Source organism: Fringilla coelebs, assembly GCF_963513975.1.
Source record: "Fringilla coelebs genome assembly, chromosome: 6".
NCBI lineage: Eukaryota > Metazoa > Chordata > Aves > Passeriformes > Fringillidae > Fringilla > Fringilla coelebs.
In genome coordinates, this window is record NC_140034.1 from 15308537 (window position 1) to 15328867 (window position 20331).

General features: G+C 40.5%; 1 protein-coding gene across 1 annotated transcript; it reads left to right on the plus strand.

Moving 5' to 3' along the window:
• Nucleotides 1–5000: 5000 nt before the first annotated feature.
• LOC311155154 (alpha-1-antiproteinase-like) lies at nt 5001–15787 on the plus strand (the record flags this gene model as incomplete). The annotated part of the gene is made up of 4 exons (XM_084208085.1): nt 5001–5634; nt 11769–12039; nt 14286–14433; nt 15599–15787. 4 exons carry the CDS (start codon nt 5001–5003, stop codon nt 15785–15787), a joined length of 1242 nt encoding a protein of 413 aa, XP_084064211.1.
• Between the last annotated feature and the right edge of the window lie 4544 nt (nt 15788–20331).

Genomic DNA, 20331 nt, shown 5'->3' on the forward strand with positions numbered 1-20331 from the left:
TAGTCATTTGTCCGTCACCTTGTCATTAGCATGGCGTCTGTATTTAATTGGGCTTCCTTCCTTCATCAGAAATCAGTTTTTATATACCATGAAAACTGCAGCCCATTATTAAAAGCCGGCTCTAAGCAAGATTCTTGGCTCTTATTTATACAAGAAGCAGTGAAAATAGTATCTCAAGTCCTCCTTCAGGTGAGTTGTGTATGTGAAGAACACCCTGTGTGAGACCAGTATCATGCCTCAAAGCCACCTATTTCTCAAGTTTTAGCCCCTAAGCAACTTGGTTAAGGGGTTTTCTGCAATCTGTTGAGCCTCTTGATAGGTTGTAATCATCAACAACTTTCACTGGTTGTATCTTTGCTTCACAGAAAATGTTGCTGAATTATTCTTGTGGTTATTATTTTAATGTCCTTAGAAACAGCATTGAGATCAGCTGTATGTAGTAAGATCATTAAGATCATTGAGGTAATTGTGTGTAGTAAGGGTTGGTCTCTCCCTGGAAATGGTAGCATTTTGAAGGGAAAATGAGAGAAAATATTACCCTAGTTTTAGAAAGTGAGATGCTGTGTGCGGGGATCAGGGGCTCCTGGTCTGCCGGTAAGTTCTTGCAGGAAATTCAGACAACATCACCAAGCTGAGTGGTGCAGTTGCCATGCCTGGAGGATGGATGTCATCCAAAGGGACCAGGACAAGATTGAGCAGTGGGCCCATGGGGTTCTCATGAGGTTGAACAAGGCCAAATGCAAGGAGCTGCACCGTGGTCAGGTAACCCCGTTATCAACACAGGCTGGGGATGAACAGATCAGAGCAGCCTTGCTGAGAAGGACTTGGGGGTGCTGGTGGCTGAGAGGTTGGATGTGACCCAGCAATGTGTACTCACAGCCCAGAGGGCCAGTTGTGCCCTTGGCTGCATCCAAAGCAGTGTGGGCAGGAAGGCAAGGGAGGGGATTCTGCCCCTCTACTCTGCTCTGGTGAGATCCCATCTGGAGTACTGCATCTAGCTCTGGGGTCCCCAACATTTCTTATGCTGTGGATCTGTCCAGAAGAGAACCTGTCCACAAAGAACCTGCCCACACCTGTCCATATCTCTGGATGTGGATCTATCCAGAAGAAAACATGTCCACAAAGATAATCAGAGGACTTGGACATCTCTCCTGCCAAGACAGGTTGGAAGAGTTGGGGTTGCTCAGCCTGGAGAAGGCTCCATGACGACCTTATTGTCGCCTTCTAATATCTAAAAGGGTCCTAAAGGAGAGCTGCAGAGGGGCTTTTTACAAAGAATTGTAATGATAGGACAAGGTTTTAAACAGAAAGACAGTAGATTTAGATTAGATATGAGCAAAAAATTCTTCCCTGTGAGACTGGTCAGACATTGGAACAGCTTACCCACAAAAGCTGCGGGTGCCCCATCCCTGGAAGTGTTCAAGGGGAGGTTGGATGGGGCTTTGACTTGCCTGTGGCCTAGAGGAAGGTGTCCTTGCCCATGGCAGGGGGCTTGGAACTAGATGATGTTTGAGGCCCCTTCCAACTCAAACCATTCCATTATTCTATGAGTCTGTAATTCTATGTATTTGAGCTGCATTAAGAAGAACATTGCCAGCAGGTCACTGCAAGAAATCCTTTCTCTCTACTAATCCCTGCTATGCACATCTGGAGAGCTGCAAGCATTGATTGGCTCCACAGTGCAAAGAGGACATGGACATATCAGAATGACTCCATTAAAGTCATTGAAGAATTGCAGTATGAGGAGAAGCTAAAAGAGTAAAGGTTAGTAATGTTTATCCCAGAGAAAAAAGACCTTTGGATGTCTCAACAATACATGATACCACAATTTTTTATGAGACAAGTAAAGACAGAGATAGTATCTGCTCAGTGGCATCTAGCGACAAGACAAGAGGCAATGAGCACAAGTGAAAATACAAAAAGTTCCACTTAAATGTGGAGAAAACCTGTTAAATCTGTTTTAGTGTCAGAGTTGTCAAACACTGCAATCGAGAGATTTCCCAGAGAGCATGTGGAGCTTCATGGTTGACGGTGTCAAAACCCATCAGGACACCATCCTGAGCAACTCACTGTATATCACCTTGGTTTGAGCAAGGGCTTGAACTGTGTGGTCCCCAGAGTTCCCTTCCACGATGCTTCGGTCATCCTGCTCCCAGGAGTAAAGCTGAGCACAGGATATCAGGCTGTCTGCTGTGACCCAGCTGAATTTGGCACACGATCAGAGGGGATTGCTCCCCACATCCCAGATTATAAGATAGTAAGCTGATCTAAAGACTTGCTCTATTTAACACCCATGTTCCTCGGCTTCCACCCCCTGTCCCCAGGCCATGCTTATAACTGCAATCACCTACATTCAATGGCATCCCAGCTGCATTCTTCTTCTCTGGGCACAGGGCCATACAAGTGACCCAGGAGTCACTATCACAGCTCTTGCTGCCAGTGGATTCCCCTTCTGGGAGGGGATAGCCAGGTACACATCTGACAGCATTTGCTACTGTGGCACAACAGGGTTTTAGGCCCTGCACCTATTAGAATCATCACTGGCTTCACCTGGAGACAATCAACCCCAGCCATGGATAGGCAGAGACAAAGCAAGGTAGATCACAAAAATTCAGGTTGTCCTGATCCATCAAGTCTTTCCCTCCTGCTTTGGTGGCAGCAATGCTACTGGAAATCCCGGAAATCATGCAAATGATGTTAAAAATATTTCTCTGTAGTTGCTGCTTCTGGTAACTTGTTCATAAAATAGTAGATTCAGGCAACTGAGATGCATATGAATGTTTGATATGAAGAAAAAGTAAGTTCAGTTTGAGGAAAATGGGTTTGAATCTAACCAGAGTGATCAGATGGTCATGAATAATAAGAAGTCACGTGTAAAACATATTCAGTAAAGTGTCCAGTAAAACTAGTTTCGACATCATACTAATCTCTAAAATTATAATGTGTGAGTCATGGCCCTTAGATGATCTTAACCTTTACTAGAGGATACCCTGCTTTGTGTTCAGCAGCATAAACAACTGAGCAAGGACCTGTGCAGACCTGGTGAATACAACAAGACCCTTTTGAATTCACTGTAAGTAATTTTTTTGGTGGTTTTTTTTTTTTAAATGTAGAAAAATTGTCAAAAATTATATTCAGGAGAAAAATTTTTGAATGTTCAACTGAGAAATTATTATGTTCATAGTCAAGTTTTGGCTTAAAGTTTCTTGGATTGCTTCATTATGATTTTGGGGTTTTTTGAAACAGAAAAGATAAGTCCTCAGTGAGATTGGCACATTCGTATGGCATGACTCTCCTTAGGCAAACTGCATTTCTAAGTGTTTTAAATTAAGTACATTGATGATAATAACAAATGTAGGGTGTGAAATGAAATGAAAGTGGGGTCTTAAGGATTGCTCCCTAAAATATCTAGAGAGCATTAAAAAAAAAAGAAACTGGCTAAAAGAATTAGTGTAAGAGTGATGGTGTGAGAAGTCACAAACTAATCAGAGCTTAAATTTAAACATGTTCCAGATATGAAAGTGCGCTGTCTGAAAGTGGTTTGTCATGGGGTTCAGGCCCTTCCTAGCAATAGTAGTATTTTCATGACCATGATATTCAGAGTGTGAATTAAGGAGTGTTTAGAGCATCTATTTCTGAAGCCGAGATCAGCATTTTGAGTTCCCTGGGTTTTGGAGAAAGAAAATGATGGAAAGTGGAGGACACAAATGTGGGGTCATGGTAGGAGCTGATAAGGATTCAGAGCTCTTACAAGGCAGAGGCTGCATTTCTCAGTGCAAGTCAAAAACCTTAGCTATTTTTCCCTGAGAGAGAGCTTTGTTTTATAAAAGGTTTGGTAGGTCAAATGATCACATACCACAGGAGGATATTTTGGATTGCCACATATTCCACATCTTTACTTCTCTCTATTGACAGAAGTTATTGAAGCAATTGTGATACAGTATTAATTTCTAGAGATGAAAGTATTGCCATAGATGTGGAATGAATGATTTTTTCATTCTTTGGAAAAGGTTTTCCTGTTCTATCTGTATTTTTTAAGTATCTTTGTTCCTCCGGAATTTACTCGCTCATCTTCACTTTCAACCATTGTAAGCTTCTCCGCCAAATCGCCCTTTTCTGTCTTTATGATGATAAAGACAGTATTGCTCTAAAGTTTCTCTACTTTTTTTTCTTTTTATTTTCTTTTTTTTTTTTTTAATTTTTTTAAAATTTTGTTTTTAGGTGATTTGATTCAGTCACTGGGTTGGGCATGCCTTTACATGCAGCAGGCACACTTATTTCCTTTTGGTGCTCTATGTACGTACTCATTTTCCCTGTCTTTATAAGCAGCAGGATTTTCAGGGTTTTGATAACATCCTAATTGCTATTTCTTTCATTATTTTTGTGGAAGTTGTTTTTTCTTTTAGTTGTGGTCAGCTGTTCAATCTTTATGAAATCACCATAAATGTTCATCACTTCCCCATTATCAAGTGCATTTGCATTATTTTAGGTGCCTGCATAGGGTTTATATGCAGCCCATTCAAAGATGTATGTTTTAATCTTCACAGAAGAGGTATATTGTGCCTTTCTTCTGCTTTGACTTTTCATCAGTTAAATTTCCAAATTTAACTGATTAGCCTCGACTGTCTCCCTTGCTTTCTTCTCTATAAACCTGTGCTTTTGACTCTTTCATCACTTAAAGCCACATTGAAAACAGACTATTGGGAAAAAAACCAGTTTAAAATGAATTGTAGCTTAACTTTATTGAGGGCGTATTTGGAATTACCTCATCCCTCTTTGACTTTAATTTTTATTATTTCATAACCTCTTCAGTAGGTTGAGCAATTTTCCAGAGTCTGCTTCCTTGAAATAGAAAGCTCATTTGCCCCAATTCAAACATCTCAGAGTCACTGGTGCTAAGCTAACTCTGTATAGTGAAGGGATTGATGTATTGCTAAATGCAAGGTGAATAGATTTGTAAGCCAAATGCAACTTTTCTTCTATTACAGAATCAGAGAAATATGAAGATGTTGCTTTCCCTGTGTCTTTTACTTGTTGGAATCCTATCCAACAGTTACTGCTATGAGCCTTATCAACAAGGGATAAGAAACCAGAACCAAAGAGCACAAGAAAACCAAAACATGCCATGGCAGAGTGTAAGGAACAGTGTTTGTCGATTTGCATGTTGCTTCTACAAAGATATTTCTTCCCGTGAAAACAACGGAAACGTTTTCTTCTCTCCTTTGAGCATCTCTACTGCCTTTGCAATGCTGACTCTGGGTGCCAGATCAGACACCCTCACGCAGATTCTTAGGGTCCTTTGCTTTAACCCTCGTCAGATTTCTGAAAATGGCATCCATGAAGGTTATCGTCAACTCATGCAAATGGTAAACAGAAGGAATGTGGGGTTACAGCTGAATATGGGAAATGTTCTGTTTGTGCTTGATCGACTGAAGCCACAAGAAAAATTTTTAAGTGATCTCAGAAACTTCTATGAAGGAGAAGCTTATCCTATGAACTTCAAGCAATCTGATCAAGCCCAGCTAAAGATCAATGAATATGTAGCAAGAAGAACGAATGGAAAAATCAAGGACCTCGTAAATAACCTAGATCCACTTACTGAAATTCTCCTTATTAGCTATATCTATTTTAACGGTAAGATATACATATCATGTTCTTCTACTCCATAAGGTATTTCCTCGGGTTAGTCTTGGACTTCATCATTTTTTGCCATATGGTTTTGCAGGTGGACTCATATCTTGTTTCCCTTTTGGTCCTCACTTATATTTAATTACAAGCAAAGCTATTGGAAATTGTGTTCTATTTTACACTGATAACTCCTAGCAAAATGAATGGCAAATTTTCCCATATCTTTTAACATATAAACTTCTTTCCTTCAGAAAATTCAGTGAAATATATGTTGAGGAAGGCATCTCTAGGCAATAAAACAACTAATCCTATACAGTCTAGTAGGATTCAAGCACTTTCTTAAATGCTTGGCTGAGATCCATTTCTGTGAATTTCAATCCAGCTGGTTTCTTTTTCAGCTAGTTCAGAGTTAAATGCAAAGAATGCTATTAAAGGAAAACAGCATCTTTTCAAACAGAATATCTTTAGACAACAGCTTTGCTGTTACTGTGTATGTTTACGTATTGAAAACTAAACATGCATTTATTGAAAACTAAACAATAGCTTTAGTTTCTCACTCATGTTCTCCTTATTTTTTCACTAACTATGCCTTTGCCAATAGCATGTCTATAGTCCCGGTGTGTCCAGAGGCATAGGTTTCAACCTTTTTTTTTTTGATTTGCAGATTCTAATATTTTCCAGTGGAGAGATGGACCCACCAGTACCAAATACAAGCCTATTGACAATAAGCTTGTTTTTCTTAATTAACTTGTGCAGTCTGCTTAGATACAGTCTTCAGATGTTCCCAGAGCTTTTCAGACTTCTGATGTAATGAGAAGAAGAGGATCAAGGCTGTAAGGCTCAATCAGAGGTCTAATAACAGATATTGCATCTTAATTCAAAATTTCTCTCTCTTACAGATTATATGCTGAAAGCAAAGTATTTGTAGTCAGAAAAATAATATTCTGTAATTTATCTGATACATTTTAATTGAAATGGAGATGGCATATTAGATAAATTTTTAAAAGAGAAAGTATCTTTTTAGAACCTGGATGCTTGTACTTTCCAATATGAGGCTTCTCCTGAAAATAATTACGAACTATATTTCTGGGTTTTTTGCTTTCCATCTGCATCTCTGCTCCTTTTATTAATGTCTGAAGATTTGACCACAACTAAAGGGAGCTAATTGAAATAGAGATGACTGATGTTTCTTAGTTCTCTTGAAAACCTACTTGTTTATTTAGACTTTTATTAAGCATTGGGTACATCTTTCAAAACAGGCAAAAAAAACTTGTCAATTTTTTTTACTGAAAGGTGTTTGAAAAATGAGCAATGAATTTAGTAGCACAATGGGGACAAAAGCCCAAGAAATCTTGTATTAAAGATGACTTTTTAGTACAGTTAATTTTTACATTTTCTAGCAATAAGGGTTGTTATTTTTTTAAGAGATGTTCAGTTTACTACTGCAAAGATTTCCTAGCTCCTCTAAAGGTAGTGGAATTTCAGTTTTAGCTCACCAATTTTAAAGCAAATGAATTAAAGAATAGCATTAATCGCAATACTATAATAACATTTTTTTAGTCTTGAGACCAAGAGTAGGTTATCTAGAGCTGGGATTAATCTGGAGAGGATTTCTAAACCTTACTTAGCTGTACAACTAGTCCATACTTTCAGGTGCTAGTCCTCTTTTTGTGCATTACAAACTTCCTTGCACATAACTGGTGACATTTTTTTCGTGGTGTAGCATAGTACAAAATTCCTTCTTCAAGGACAAAAGTCTGGCAATATTTTCCTGACTCTGACCTACAAGACATGCTATTCCACTGTATTAGACCAATCCCATTTCATGCCTTAGTCAAGCTCATAATGACAAAGAATACTTTGAATTTCATTTTGCTGCTTGAGCACTGTGAAGTACTTGAGGAAGGTGCCAAGAAGGTATCCCCCTAAGACAGAAGTGAGAATAGGAATAAGAGTGCCTTTGAAATAGGAGGAAAGTATTAGTGAATGTCATCTCTGTCTAATCTGTACATTAACTGATAGTCATGGTTTGGGACCTTAATGATCATATAGTTCCAATCTCCCTGAAATGGGCAGGGACACCTTCCACTATACCAGAGGGCTCAAAGAACTGTCCAGCCTGGCCTTGATCACTGCCAGGGATGGGGCATCTACAATTTCTCTATTCCAGCCTCACAACACACATAGTGAAGGATTTCTTCCTTATATCAAATCTAAATTTAAATTTGCCCTCTTTCCATTTAAAGTCATTCCCCTTTGTCCTATCACTATCTGCCTGTATAAAAAGCCGTCCCCCCTCTATAGGTACTTCCTCCCCTTTAGTTAATGGAAGGGACTCTAAGGTTTCCCTGGATCCTTCTCTTCCCAGGCTGAACAACTGCAACTCTCTCAGCCTGTCTTCACAGAAGAGGTGCTCCAGCCCTCTTGATCATTTTCATGGCCCTCATCTGGAGTAACTCCAACAGGTCCACATCCTTCTTTTACTGGAGACTCCAGAGATGAATGCAGTACTCCAGGTGGGATCTTGCCTGAGTAAAGCAGAAGTGGAGATGGCCACACCTTTTTGATGCAGTTCAGTATGTGTTTGGCTCTCTGGGCTGCAAGCACACATTCCTGGGCCATGCTGAGATTCTCATCAACGTACAGGGCCAAGTCCTTCTCCTCAGGTCTGCTTTCAACTCAATCCATTATTTTCCCAGCTTGTATTTATGCTTGGGATCACCCCAACTCACATGCAGGACCTTGCGCGCGGGCATTGTTGAAATTCATGATATTCTAATGGGGCCACCTCTCACGTCCGTCTCACTCTCCCTGCATGGCACCCTTTCTGTCTGGGTGGCCTCCCTTCACTCTGGAGGCCATCCTTTCCTTACAGCATGTCAACAGAACAACACCGTCTTGCTGTCTCTGGCAAACTTGTGGAGGGTGCACTCAATTCCACCGTTCACTTTAGCAACAAAGATGTTGAGCAGCACTGGTCATCCCTGATCTCCTCTTGGACAACAAGCCATTTACTGCAAGCCTTCAAATGCAAACATCCAGACAATTCCTGATCCACTCAGTGGGCCACCTCTCACACCCATCTCTCCAGTTTAGAGTCAAGGATGTCATGCAGGACAGTGTGAAATTCTTTGCACATGGTAGATTACATCAGTTGATTTTCCTTTACCACAGTTTACCCTTAGTGAAGTCATGTTGTCAGTTACCAATCACTTCCTAATTTTCCATGTGTCTTAGCATAGTTTCCAGGAGGATCTGCTCCATATCTTGCCACTCAAAGAGGCGAGAAACTCTGGTAGTTTCCTGGGTTGTTCTTTTCTTCATTTTTAAAAATGAGAGCTCTCATTTATCTTTTTCAGTCAGTGGAAATTTCACTGGACTGCCACAACTTCTCAAATATGATGGATAGTGAAATTGCTGTTCCATCTATTTCCCTCATGATCTGCAGGTCTCATGGACATGTTCATCTTCAGGTTCTTCACACGTTCTTGAACCTGATCTTTTACAGTGGTCTACTTTCATTCTTCCAGTCCCTGCACTTGCCAGTATAGACTGAGGGAAAAAATGTCATTGAGTACCTCAGCCATGTTCTGAGTAACCAGGCTTCCCATTTCTTTCTGGAGGGAGTTCACATTTTCCCTAATCTTCCTTTTATCATTGTCATACCTATAGAAGCTTTTATTGTTGCCCTCAATGTCCCTGGCCAGATTTAATCATATCAGACCTTTAACTTTCCTAATCTATTCCTTGGAGGCTTATAAAATCTCTTTTTATACCCCCCAGGTTACCTGTCCTTTCTTCCACCTTCTGTAGGCTACCTGTTGTTGTTTGAGTTCACCAAAGAGCTCCTTGTTCCATACAGGCCTCCTGGCATTTTTACCTGACTTCTTCTTTGTAAGGATGGATCACTCCTGTGCTTGGTGGAGGTCATCCTTGAATATTAAGGGAATCACAGAACCATTTAGTTGGGAAAAGACCTCCAATATCTTTGAGTTCAGCCTTTGACTGAACACCACCATATCAAATAAATTTTTTACACTAAGTGCCAAGTCCAGTCATTTCTTGAACATTTCCAGTGATCATGAATCTACCATATCCCTGAGCAGATTTTAGAAATGTTTGACATCCCCTTCAGTGAAAAAATTCTTCCTGATGTCCAACCTGAACCAACCCTGGAAGAGCTTGAGGCCGTTTCCTCCTGTCCTATCACTTGTTGCCTGGGAGAAGAGACTGACCCTGACCTGGCTACAGCCTCCTTTCTGGCAGTTGTAGAGAGCAGTGAGGTTCCCCCCCACAGCCTCCTTTTCTCCAGCCTAAAAAACCCCAGTTCCCTCAGGTGCTCCTCACATGACTGGCTCTCTTGACCCTTCCCCAGCCCTCAATGCTCCAGCACTTCAATCTCTTTCTCATTGTGAGGCTCCCAAAACCGGGCCTCAAACAGAACTGGAGGTGTGGTGTCACCAGTGCTGAGTACAGGGGGACAATCCCTGCCCTGCTCCTGCTGGCCACACCATTGCTGACACAGGCCAGGATGCCATTGGCCTTCTTGGCCACCTGGGCACTGCTGGCTCATGTTCAGCTGCTGTCACCAGCACCCCCAGGTCCTTCTCCACCAGGCAGCTTTCCAGCCACTCTGTCCCCAGGCTGCAGTGCTGCATGAGATCATTGTGACAATCCAGCTTTCTTGGGGCCCTCCTCCTTCCATGGCTTTATCCCAAGCAGATCACTGAAGAGGCCAAAGTTTGCACTCCTGAAGCCCAGAGTAGTGCTCCTAACATCCTACACAGTTTTCAAGCAAAGTTCTTCTTGAAATCAGTTGGTTTTCCCTGAGTTGAGCACTAGATAAATGTTGTTTAAGTTTTTCAGGAGTGGTGTCATTCATGTTTTTGTCATTCATTCTGCTTTTTTTTTCCCTTAAGCATAATAATGTAAAAATTCTGTGTGCTGTATATCTGATGATAGAAGTAACTATTAAAGAAGTATATAAACGTATATGAAATGTATAAAAGTAGCAACTTTTCCCTGTTCAGAGCATTGCAGTTTTCAATGTATGCTTTCAGAGACCATGAACTGAAGAAGTCTCATTTCCCTTTTTCGAAAGTTATTTAGTAGTGCAGGCTCTGTCAGGTGGTGGAAACAGCAGATGATAACTATTTCATTTGTAACAAGTAGCCTAGTAATCAGCATTCAAATAGAAATCAGAAGTCAACAGGGGTTGCATCTTGTTTCATGGTTTTCTTGATGCCACTCAATTGACTTAGTGTCACGGCTCTACTTTTGCCCATTACATTTGATAAAATGTTAGTTTTACTCTAGAAGGCAAAATTTACTACAGAGCAACAAGATTTCTTAAAAATTAAAATAAAAAACAACAAAAAGCCTTTCCAAAACTCCACAATTTCCCCCTTTTTAAAAAATTTGCTCAGCCTCTAAAACGTATGATGTGGATACCTGAAATTTGGGTTGAAACTCCTTTCTGCTGAGGATAAGAACCTTTCAGAGTTTCAATGTGAATGGTTTGTTTCACCATGATTAAGTGAGAAACCTTTGAAAATTTAATATGGTGAAGATGACAGTGGAAAAGTTTTCTGCAGTTGCTGTTTTGTTTCCTAACTCAGCAGTCTGGTAAAATTAAGCTCCTTATGACTCCATACATCATCAGCTAATGTGAGGTATCAACACCTCTCTGCAAGTAACCCAAATCCTTTAACTTCTCTGGAGAATTCATCCCACGTGTCACCCTTTACAAGCCTATTTTGTTTTGGGAATAAGGAAATGAGAGAATCTTCTCTTGAGCTTAGATAAAGTCTGTATTATATGAGGACTTTACAGGCTCCTCAAAACTGTTATTAAGGAGGAAAAGTGCAAGTTATAATCCTTGATAACTCATCTAAATGAAGGATTTTGCAGCCTGCTCTAAGATCTGAGGGAGCGTTTTACATCACATTTTACCAACAGTGTGTTGCTATTGAATTGCTCTGAGTATTCAGTAATATCAAGTGATCATTGCAAATTGGTTTGTCTTTGAAGCTGATCCATCTGTGCCAGTTTCTGTCATCTAAGAATGTGTCCTATGATAATATGTCCTATGGTTGCATGTTCTCAAAAATATCCTGTAATTCTGTCTCTTATATTTCAAGCTGAATGGGAAAAACCTTTCGATCCAAAATACACTAAAATGAGCAAATTTTTTGTGGATGGGAACAAGGCTGTGGAGGTCCCGATGATGTTTGGAATAGGCCTGTTCAAGCATGGCTATGATCAGCAGCTGTCTTCCAATGTGGTGCAAATGGATTACAAAGGAGGTGCTTCAGCATTTTTTATTCTGCCTGATAGAGGAAGAATGAGGAAGCTGGAGAAAAGATTGTCTTGTGAACATTTGTCAAGGTGGACGACATTAGTCACAAAAAGGTAAAACTCTGCAGTTCTTGGTTCAGATGGTAGCCAAGGAAGCAAATGTGCTGGGGTATGACACAGAATGAGTATGCAATTTTTAGTTCTGCTTTAAGCAGTAGAAGAAATTTCCTGACCTAAGTTGGATCTGGCTGATTTAGTGTTCATGTGTTCTCACATGCAGGATTGCACACACTGAAATTTTGCTATTTTTGCATTTTGTTCCCCATCTTCAGCCCTTAATAGGCCCAAGTTTTTTGATTTAGACCCCTTCTCACTTTCCTGGGGGGAAGTTTTCTGCCTTCTATTTACAAATAGATTCCTACCACTTCAACCTCTTTTCTTGTCTCTTTCCTAATTTCTGCCTATTAAAATTACAGCAATTGTACAGTTAATGCTGAAATAACAACTTCCATTCACCAATTGTGAGGGCAAAGCTCAAATGTGACAAAATGTGAAAAAAACAAAAGAAAACAAAAGAAACAAACAAAAAACCCAAACACAAAACCCCCCAAAAAAACAACAACAAAGCAAAAACGCAAAACCAACAACAATACAAGAACCCCACAAACAAACAAACAAAAAAAAAACCCAGCAAAACCAATGTAATTCTCTGTGCACCTTTACAGTTTTGAAACTTCTGGGAGTAGCCATGTGGTTTGTGACTATAGGAGAAAAAGATGGTGAATCAAGATACTTAGGTATAATTTTTGCCAAAGAAACAATTGCCTTTACAATTATCAAGATGAATGTTAAATACAATTGGAGGAATTTGTATTTCTTCTCTCCATCCTACAATATGAAAAAGAATCACAAAGACAAGTTTGTTCCATGCTGTTCCCCATTTTTCACCATGACCATGCTCTCCTACAAAATAATGACACAAATTCCTCCCTTTACCTTTAATCTTTAAAACAACTGATTGTATCAGCTATTATTTGGAGTCTCTGGGAGGTCTAAATAAATGAAAGCATTATATGAAGTCATGTAAAGGCTGTGAGCTACCTGTTTGTCCCTTCTCTGTCTGCAAATTTATGTTGTTATTAGTGGCAGAAGTGTTGGGAAGGACATCTTTTGTTTGTGGTGGCTGACAAAGAGAATAGTGCTGAATTGTCACCAGTACAGACAGCTGAGATCTTTTAAATGGCTTAATCATAGAGAAAATGTCACTTTCACTTCTGGAAAGTGTATCCCACTGCTCCTTTCCTGATTGCTTTGCTACTGTGTGTCTGTGGCTTTCCCATTCCTCTGTACTGGAAGCAAGTGGGGGCTTGTGAAGGAGTGCCTTTAGGTAACAGTGATTCAGTGATAGCTGCACCCTCATTCGGGGCAGCAATCAGCACAGACTGAGATCAGGGAGAAGTAAGAAGTCAGCAGCCTGTATCAATCCACCAGAACTCTTGGTTTTGGATACAGCCAGAGCTGCATTGGAGGCTGTGCAAGGCTGGAGGTATGGGCTTTTCCTTCCCACCTCCCCACTGTGATTTTCTCTTTGGCTAGCTCCATTAAGTGCTCCAGATCTCCCTGACCTAACACCCTGGAGAGCTATCCTGATTTCTCACCAGAAAGTAGTACCTAATGTCAGTGCTATCCCCAACCTCTGTCTCACTATGCTGCTTCTGGCTGTAAATATTGGGCTTAACCTTTGAAAAGTAATTGTTACATACTTAGGGGAAAAACAAGGAAGAAATGAGTCAGAAACATAGAGCTTTGGTTAATTTATGGAAAACAGCAATCTAGCCACTTAAAACTGAGTAAGTCAGACACTGGGCTTGACACAGAAAAAAAATTATCTATTGGCTAACTATATTCTGTAAATTTGCTTTTGTCTTTTATTTTGTCATGCCTTCTATTGCTACTTACTATTGTCCTGCTTCTTCAGTGGATATAGCTCCATTTTATCTGTCCTGTTTTGTATGACAAATACTAGTAAGGCTAGTTTTTTCTCCAAAAGTAACATTCCATGAACTTGAATGTGTTGGATTTTTTCTTTGTGCTCAGCTTGAGACACCTAAAGGAATCTCTTTTTCACAGGGTGAATCTTCTGCATCCTCAGTAGTGGCTCATGATTAACGTGCTTCCAGCTGATTGCAGAAGAGATCACTAACTTCAGAAAATTTACATCTCCTATGTAGACTAGAGGGAGACTGCTGGCAAAATGTCTTTAGGGAGAAAAAAAAATCAGTTTTTCTCTTATGAGTTTATGTGGTTCTGTGATAACTGATCAAATGTTTCACCGTATTCTTGCGCTTCTTTTCTGGCAGGTCAGTAAATTTGTATCTTCCGAAATTCACGCTTTATGGGACATATAACCTAAAAGATATCTTATATAAAATGGGCATCATGGATCTATTCACTGATAAGGCTGACCTCTCTGGGATCACTGGGCAGCCCCAGCACCGAATTTCCCAGGTAAGTCATACTGCTTTTTGTTTTATGGGCCCACGGTTACTGATACTTGTATCACTTTCTGCACAGCTATTCATGGTGCAAAACCCATGTAAAGAGGCTTTGCTTCACATGAAAAGGCAGTTGATGGCATACAGAGTATTTTATCCATGTTAGTTTCACTGTGTGAGCAATTGGGTAAGAGCAAGTCACTAGTCTGTAATTTTTTTAATTTAGAGGGCTATTTTGAACTGCATGGGACAACTTTATAAAACACACATGACCAAATCATTATCTATCTGCACCTTGGTACCCTCTTGCAGCATGTTGTTACAGTCACCACTGGCTGCTTCTGTTTGTGTCTGCCTTCTTTAGCCTGCTTCTGGGCAAGTAGGGAGCTGTAGGATGTATCGCTGCTTGTATTTTATGGAGGTGAGGGAAGAGGAAAAACACTGCTTGCTTTTAAACTGTTTGGGGGAAATGAAAATGCAGTTATTACAAACATTTGGCTTCAAGCATATGAACAATTACTGCTAGACTCAGGCAAAAGCTACAGATAGATCATGCTTCAATAAACCTAGAGTTTAAAGCTGACAATCAGGGCAAACTTAATTGTCTAATGAAGAAAACAACTGCCCTCATGACCTCAAGTGGACATTAGTGAATCAGGACCTGTCAGTGTCTTGATTTCACAAGGTCAAACTTTCGTGTTGCTGTGCTTTAACCATACATTTCTGGCCCTTCATCTTTGCTCCCATTTCTCCTAAAACATGAAGGAACATAGGAAACATAATTTAAGATTTCTATTCATGTTGTTTCTTCTGCTGTATGAACTTCTAATGCACAGTTAAATATGGTCTTACTCTCTTAACATTTGGTCTAGCTGTACAGATCTCCATGAGTGGATGCAAAGAATAAGAAAAGGAACAAAGCAAATGTTTTCACTAGCAGGGACACGTTCCTCCCAGTGGAGAGTAACTTTTCCTCTCTGGGGTAGAAAGCTGTGGTGCATATAGCTTGCTGATATTTTTTCCCCCCTAACTTTGCTATCTTTAAGTAGTGGACTCACACCTGTCCATCTGATGTTTGTTGCTTACCAGTAACTTTTTCAGGCACTTCTAGCTCTCATTCTTATTTAGGTGACTAGTTTTGTACCCCCTTGACTTGTAAAATGTCTGTTTCTTCACAGGCCATTCATAAGGCTGTGGTAAAGGTGGATGAGACTGGCACCGAAGCAGCAGCTGCCACAAGCATGGAAATAGTGCCCATGTCTGTTCCAGCTACCGTTAGATTTGACAGGCCCTTCCTAATGGTCATAACCATGGACAACACTATACTCTTCATGGGAAAAATTGTGAACCCTCTGAAAAAAAATTAAGTTAATGTACAAATTAGGTATGTGGTGATGACCACTCTTCAATCAAGTATTAGACCTGATGAGTATGGCATGGCTACAGAGGGGCTCTCCACCTCTTAACTGATGTTATTCACTGTTTTTTGTAGATGAGACTCTTCATCAATTTAAGTTATCATAGTTGCATGTTTGTTTGGGCCTTGCTTCTTTTTTTTTTTTTTTTTTTTAAAGAAGGTTGCATTCATGCAGAACTGTCATTAGCTCTGGGACAAAATAGGCCTGTGTGATACTGACAGCATAGATACATCTTCTAGCAGGGAAGATGAGGAGCATGTGGGTGGAGAGGGTTGTGTATGTCTGCTTCTTCCCTCATGGCTGCCTTCTCTCCTAATTTTTTTATGTTGACTGACAAATAGGTACAAGTTATGTCACTTTACTATTTGGGTCAATTTTCCTACCAACATGAAGTTCATAGCGAGCATAAACCTTAATATGCATAATGCTTATTACCTTGCCTAGTACCATTGTTGTCCAGTGAGTCTATTACACCCTTGCCTGTCAGCTGTTGTCCCAGCTTGCCTGCTGCAAAGGGATCTCAAAGAAGGGTTGTTTTTCCCCTGCAGATACATACTCCTCTGCCTACTCTTTCTGTGTAATAGACCATCCAGACTCATTACAGGGCAAACTTTAGAGGTTCTAATTTGATCTAAGAAAAAAAGAGATAGATCTGATCTCTGCACTTTGGCACCCTGAAGCCAACCATTGTGAATCAAATACACAGCTCAGAGCAGCCAGAAGACTACTTCTAGCTTATGCCTGCACCTAAAGTAGCTCCTAGAAGTCCCCAGGCAGCAGGAAGCACAAGCCATGTCCTCCTGGTGCCAGTGTCTGTACCATTACTGTCTGTACCTGGGAGATTACCCATGGTAGTAAACACCACTCCAGTATTGTTTGTAGGATCAGGCACCCATAACCCATCAGTGGTACTTGCCATGTCTCTTGACATGACCCCTTCTGTTCCCAGACTGTCTGGTAATACAACATTGGTACTCCTCATCTGCTTCATGATTAGTATAGCCACAATATTATAAAGAGCTGTTTTCACTATTAAGAGACACAATAACCAGTCACATTCATAATGAACATGCTTATTTTATTTCCTTGTTTTCTTTCCTATCTATTTTTTCTTCTGGTTTTTACATCAATCATTATTTTATTTCTTTGCTCATGTTCCTGGTATATATCTGATCTCTGGTTGCAGGAGGGGTCAATTATTGACTAAAGTGGGTTAGTCTGTTAATAGGTATTAAGCACTTACATCAGTCTTTGTACAGCCTTGAAATACGCAGACAAATGTACTATGGGAGAACAACAACAATTAATAAACATAACATTAAAAAGTTTCAAATTTTGCTATTTTACTTCTATAATTCAGAATTAAGAATTAAGTATGGTTCAAGCAGGTTTTTTTGACTAGTGTCAACAAATAATTATTAATTTACTGCTCCTATATATTAGATCAGCACAGTAATGCCAATAATGAGTTTCAGAAAGCCCTCTGCCTTTAGCCTGAGCAATTAATACTAGGTTATCTCTGCTAGGCAGAGACCCTTTTGGGAAGGCTGGACATTCATTTCATGCAAAGATGTTTATTTCAAAACTTTTAGCAAGTGTGTTCTACTCTATCAAGTGCTTAGCTTCTGTGTGTTACTCATCACTCTTCTAAAAAGGTCTCTCTTGACTCACTCTAATAGCTCTGTTACCAGTCTTGGCACATCTTTGAGCTGAAGTTCCTGTTATTCCATAAACAAAATACAAGCCATCTATATCATACCTTTTTGAGTTGTAATAGATAGGGACAGGGAAACAAAAAAATTACTTAGAAGCTTTTTGTAGAGCTTCCAAATTAAAATCACAGTGAAGAAAAACTCCTATCTATGGCATTCAAATAAGGCAATAAGAAAAAATAAATTTAGTGTTTCTCAAAATGAAAATTAGGTATACTAAACTTGCCTACATCCATAGCAAACCTTGACAGGGTACTTTCTTCAGGTACAGGTACAGATATTTGTAATCTACATCAATCTAAAGGCACTGCAGATTTTCCTAGGTCACAGATCTGGTTTTTCTGACAAAACCAGATCTTGCAGATTGCATTCCTGTACAAATGTACAGCAATGTATTTGGAAGTAAATCCAAGAAACCCGAATTTGAAAAGGGAAAAAAAAGTATATTCACACAGAAAACTGAACTAGAATTAAGAAGAAAAATTTCAGAAATTGAAGCCGTTATCAGCTCAGGGAATGCCCCTTGCCAAAAACAACAATTCCAGAACATTAAAACTGTAAAAGAAAGGACAAGTAGAACTTCGAGGGAAATGCCACAGAATAATATATTCTTTTTAAAAGAGATCATTTCCAAGAGCCTGAGGGACCAGTAGATGTTCAAAATGTAAAAGAAGTGTTCAAGGGGGGCACTGGCAAAACAGAAAAGCTCAATCCATTGCTCATGGGTTTCCTTTGCAGTGGCTGAGTTTAAACCACTATTCCAAGTTGAACTAACAATAGAATAGTATTCAGAGGGGGAAAAAAGTAGTCAAAGAGCAAGTAACAACAAATTACCCTGATTGTTTAGTATGCATGCAAGAGCTCTTAGCTGTCTCAAGAAGAAAAATGTTAAGCTTCCCACACTGATGCAACAGTTAAACTGTCTCCCTACCACACTAACAGGAAGTGACAAATGTGATGTTCAATTTTTTCAAAAAGATGCAAGCAAGCATCTGGAGTGCAGACTAGTTAGATCAACTTCAGGTTTTTTGAAACTGCAGAATTTGTAGTTTTAGGAATAAGTATGACTAAATATTGCATAATAAACATGACTTTCATAGAAACGTAGAATCTTCTAGGTTGGAAGATCAACCCTGAAGATCAACTCTAGCCCTTAATCCAGAACAGTCAAGTCCAACCCTGTCCCTAAGTGCCACATCCACACATATTCAAAGTACTACCAGGGGTGGTTGCTCAACCACTTCCCTGGGTGGCCTGTTCCCATGTTTGACAGCCCTTTCCATGAAGAATTATTTTCTAATACTCAATTTAACCACCCCCTGCCCCACCCGCCCACAGCCTTCCCCCCGCCCCCAGCGCAACTTGAGGCCATATTTCTTCTTCTATCACTTGGGATAAGAAACTGACACCCCCCAACTACACCTTTCTTCCTCCCTTTAGAGAGTTGTAGAGAGTGATAAGGTCCCCTTTCAGCCTTCTTTTCTCCAGGCTAAAAACCCTCAGCTTCCTGAGCCACTCTTCATATGACTGACTCTCTGGACCCTTCCCTAGCTCTCTTCCCTTCTCTGGACATGCTCCAGCACTTCAAAGACTCAAGCAAGTCTTTCTTGTCATGAGGGGCCCAGAAATGTGAGGTGTGGCTTCACCAGTGCAGACAATCAGGGGGACAATCCCTGCCCTGGTCCTGCTGGCCACACCATTGCTGACACAGGCCAGGTGTCATTGGCCTTCTTGGCCACCTGGGCACTGCTGGCTCATGTTCAGCTGCTGTCAGATGGCACCCCCAGTCCTTCTCCACCAGGCAGCTTTCCAGCCACTCTGCCACTAGTCTGTAGTATTGCAGGTGGTTTTTTTGGCTGGGTGCTTTGGGAGACAGTATCAAAGGCTTTACTAAAGTCCAGGTACACAACATCCACAGCCATTCCTCATTCACTCACTCAGCTGGTCACTTGTCAGAGAAGGAGGTCAGGTCGGTACAAGTAACACCTGCCTTTCACAAACCTGTGCTGGCTGGGCCTGATCACCCAGTTGTCCTCTGCATGCTGTGTCATGGCACTCCTGAGGATCTGCTCCATAACCTTCCCTGGCACTGAGGACAGGCTGAGTGTCCTGTAATGCCCCAGATCCTCCTTCGGGCCCTTCCTATAGATGGGCAGCCCATTTGCCAACCTCCATCTGTCTGGGACCTGTCTGGGACCTCCCTGGTGAGCCACAACTGCTGATAAATGATTGAAAGTGGTTTGGTGAGCTCTTCCAGCAGCTCCCTCAGTACCCTTGTGTGTGTCTAAGTGGTGCAAGAGGTTGCTGACCACTATCCCTTGGTTTATGAGGTTTTCATTCTTCCCCCTGTGCCTGTCTTGCAGCTTAGGTACCCTGTGAACAACTGGCCTTTTTATTAACAACTCAGGCAAAGAAGGCACTGAGAATTTCAGGGTCTTCCTCATCCATTGTCACAATCTTCCTTCTTGCATCTGACAAAGGATGGAGTTTCTCTTTAGCTTCTTATTGCTAATCTATTTATAGAAACATTTTATTGTCTTTTACAGCAGCAGCCAGAACCCGTTGCCAAAGAATTCTTTGAAGAGCTGGTATGTCCACATTTTGTAATTGTTTGGTTGGTATATGCCACATACTTCTAAAAACTTATAAAATTCCTCAGGACCTAAACCAATCATAAACTAGTAGGGAGGGAATACCCTTTATAAGCATAGAGTTCAGGTGGGCATTATTCAGAGAAGTTAGAGGTGACATGGGACTTTAATAAATTGTGACATTACACAT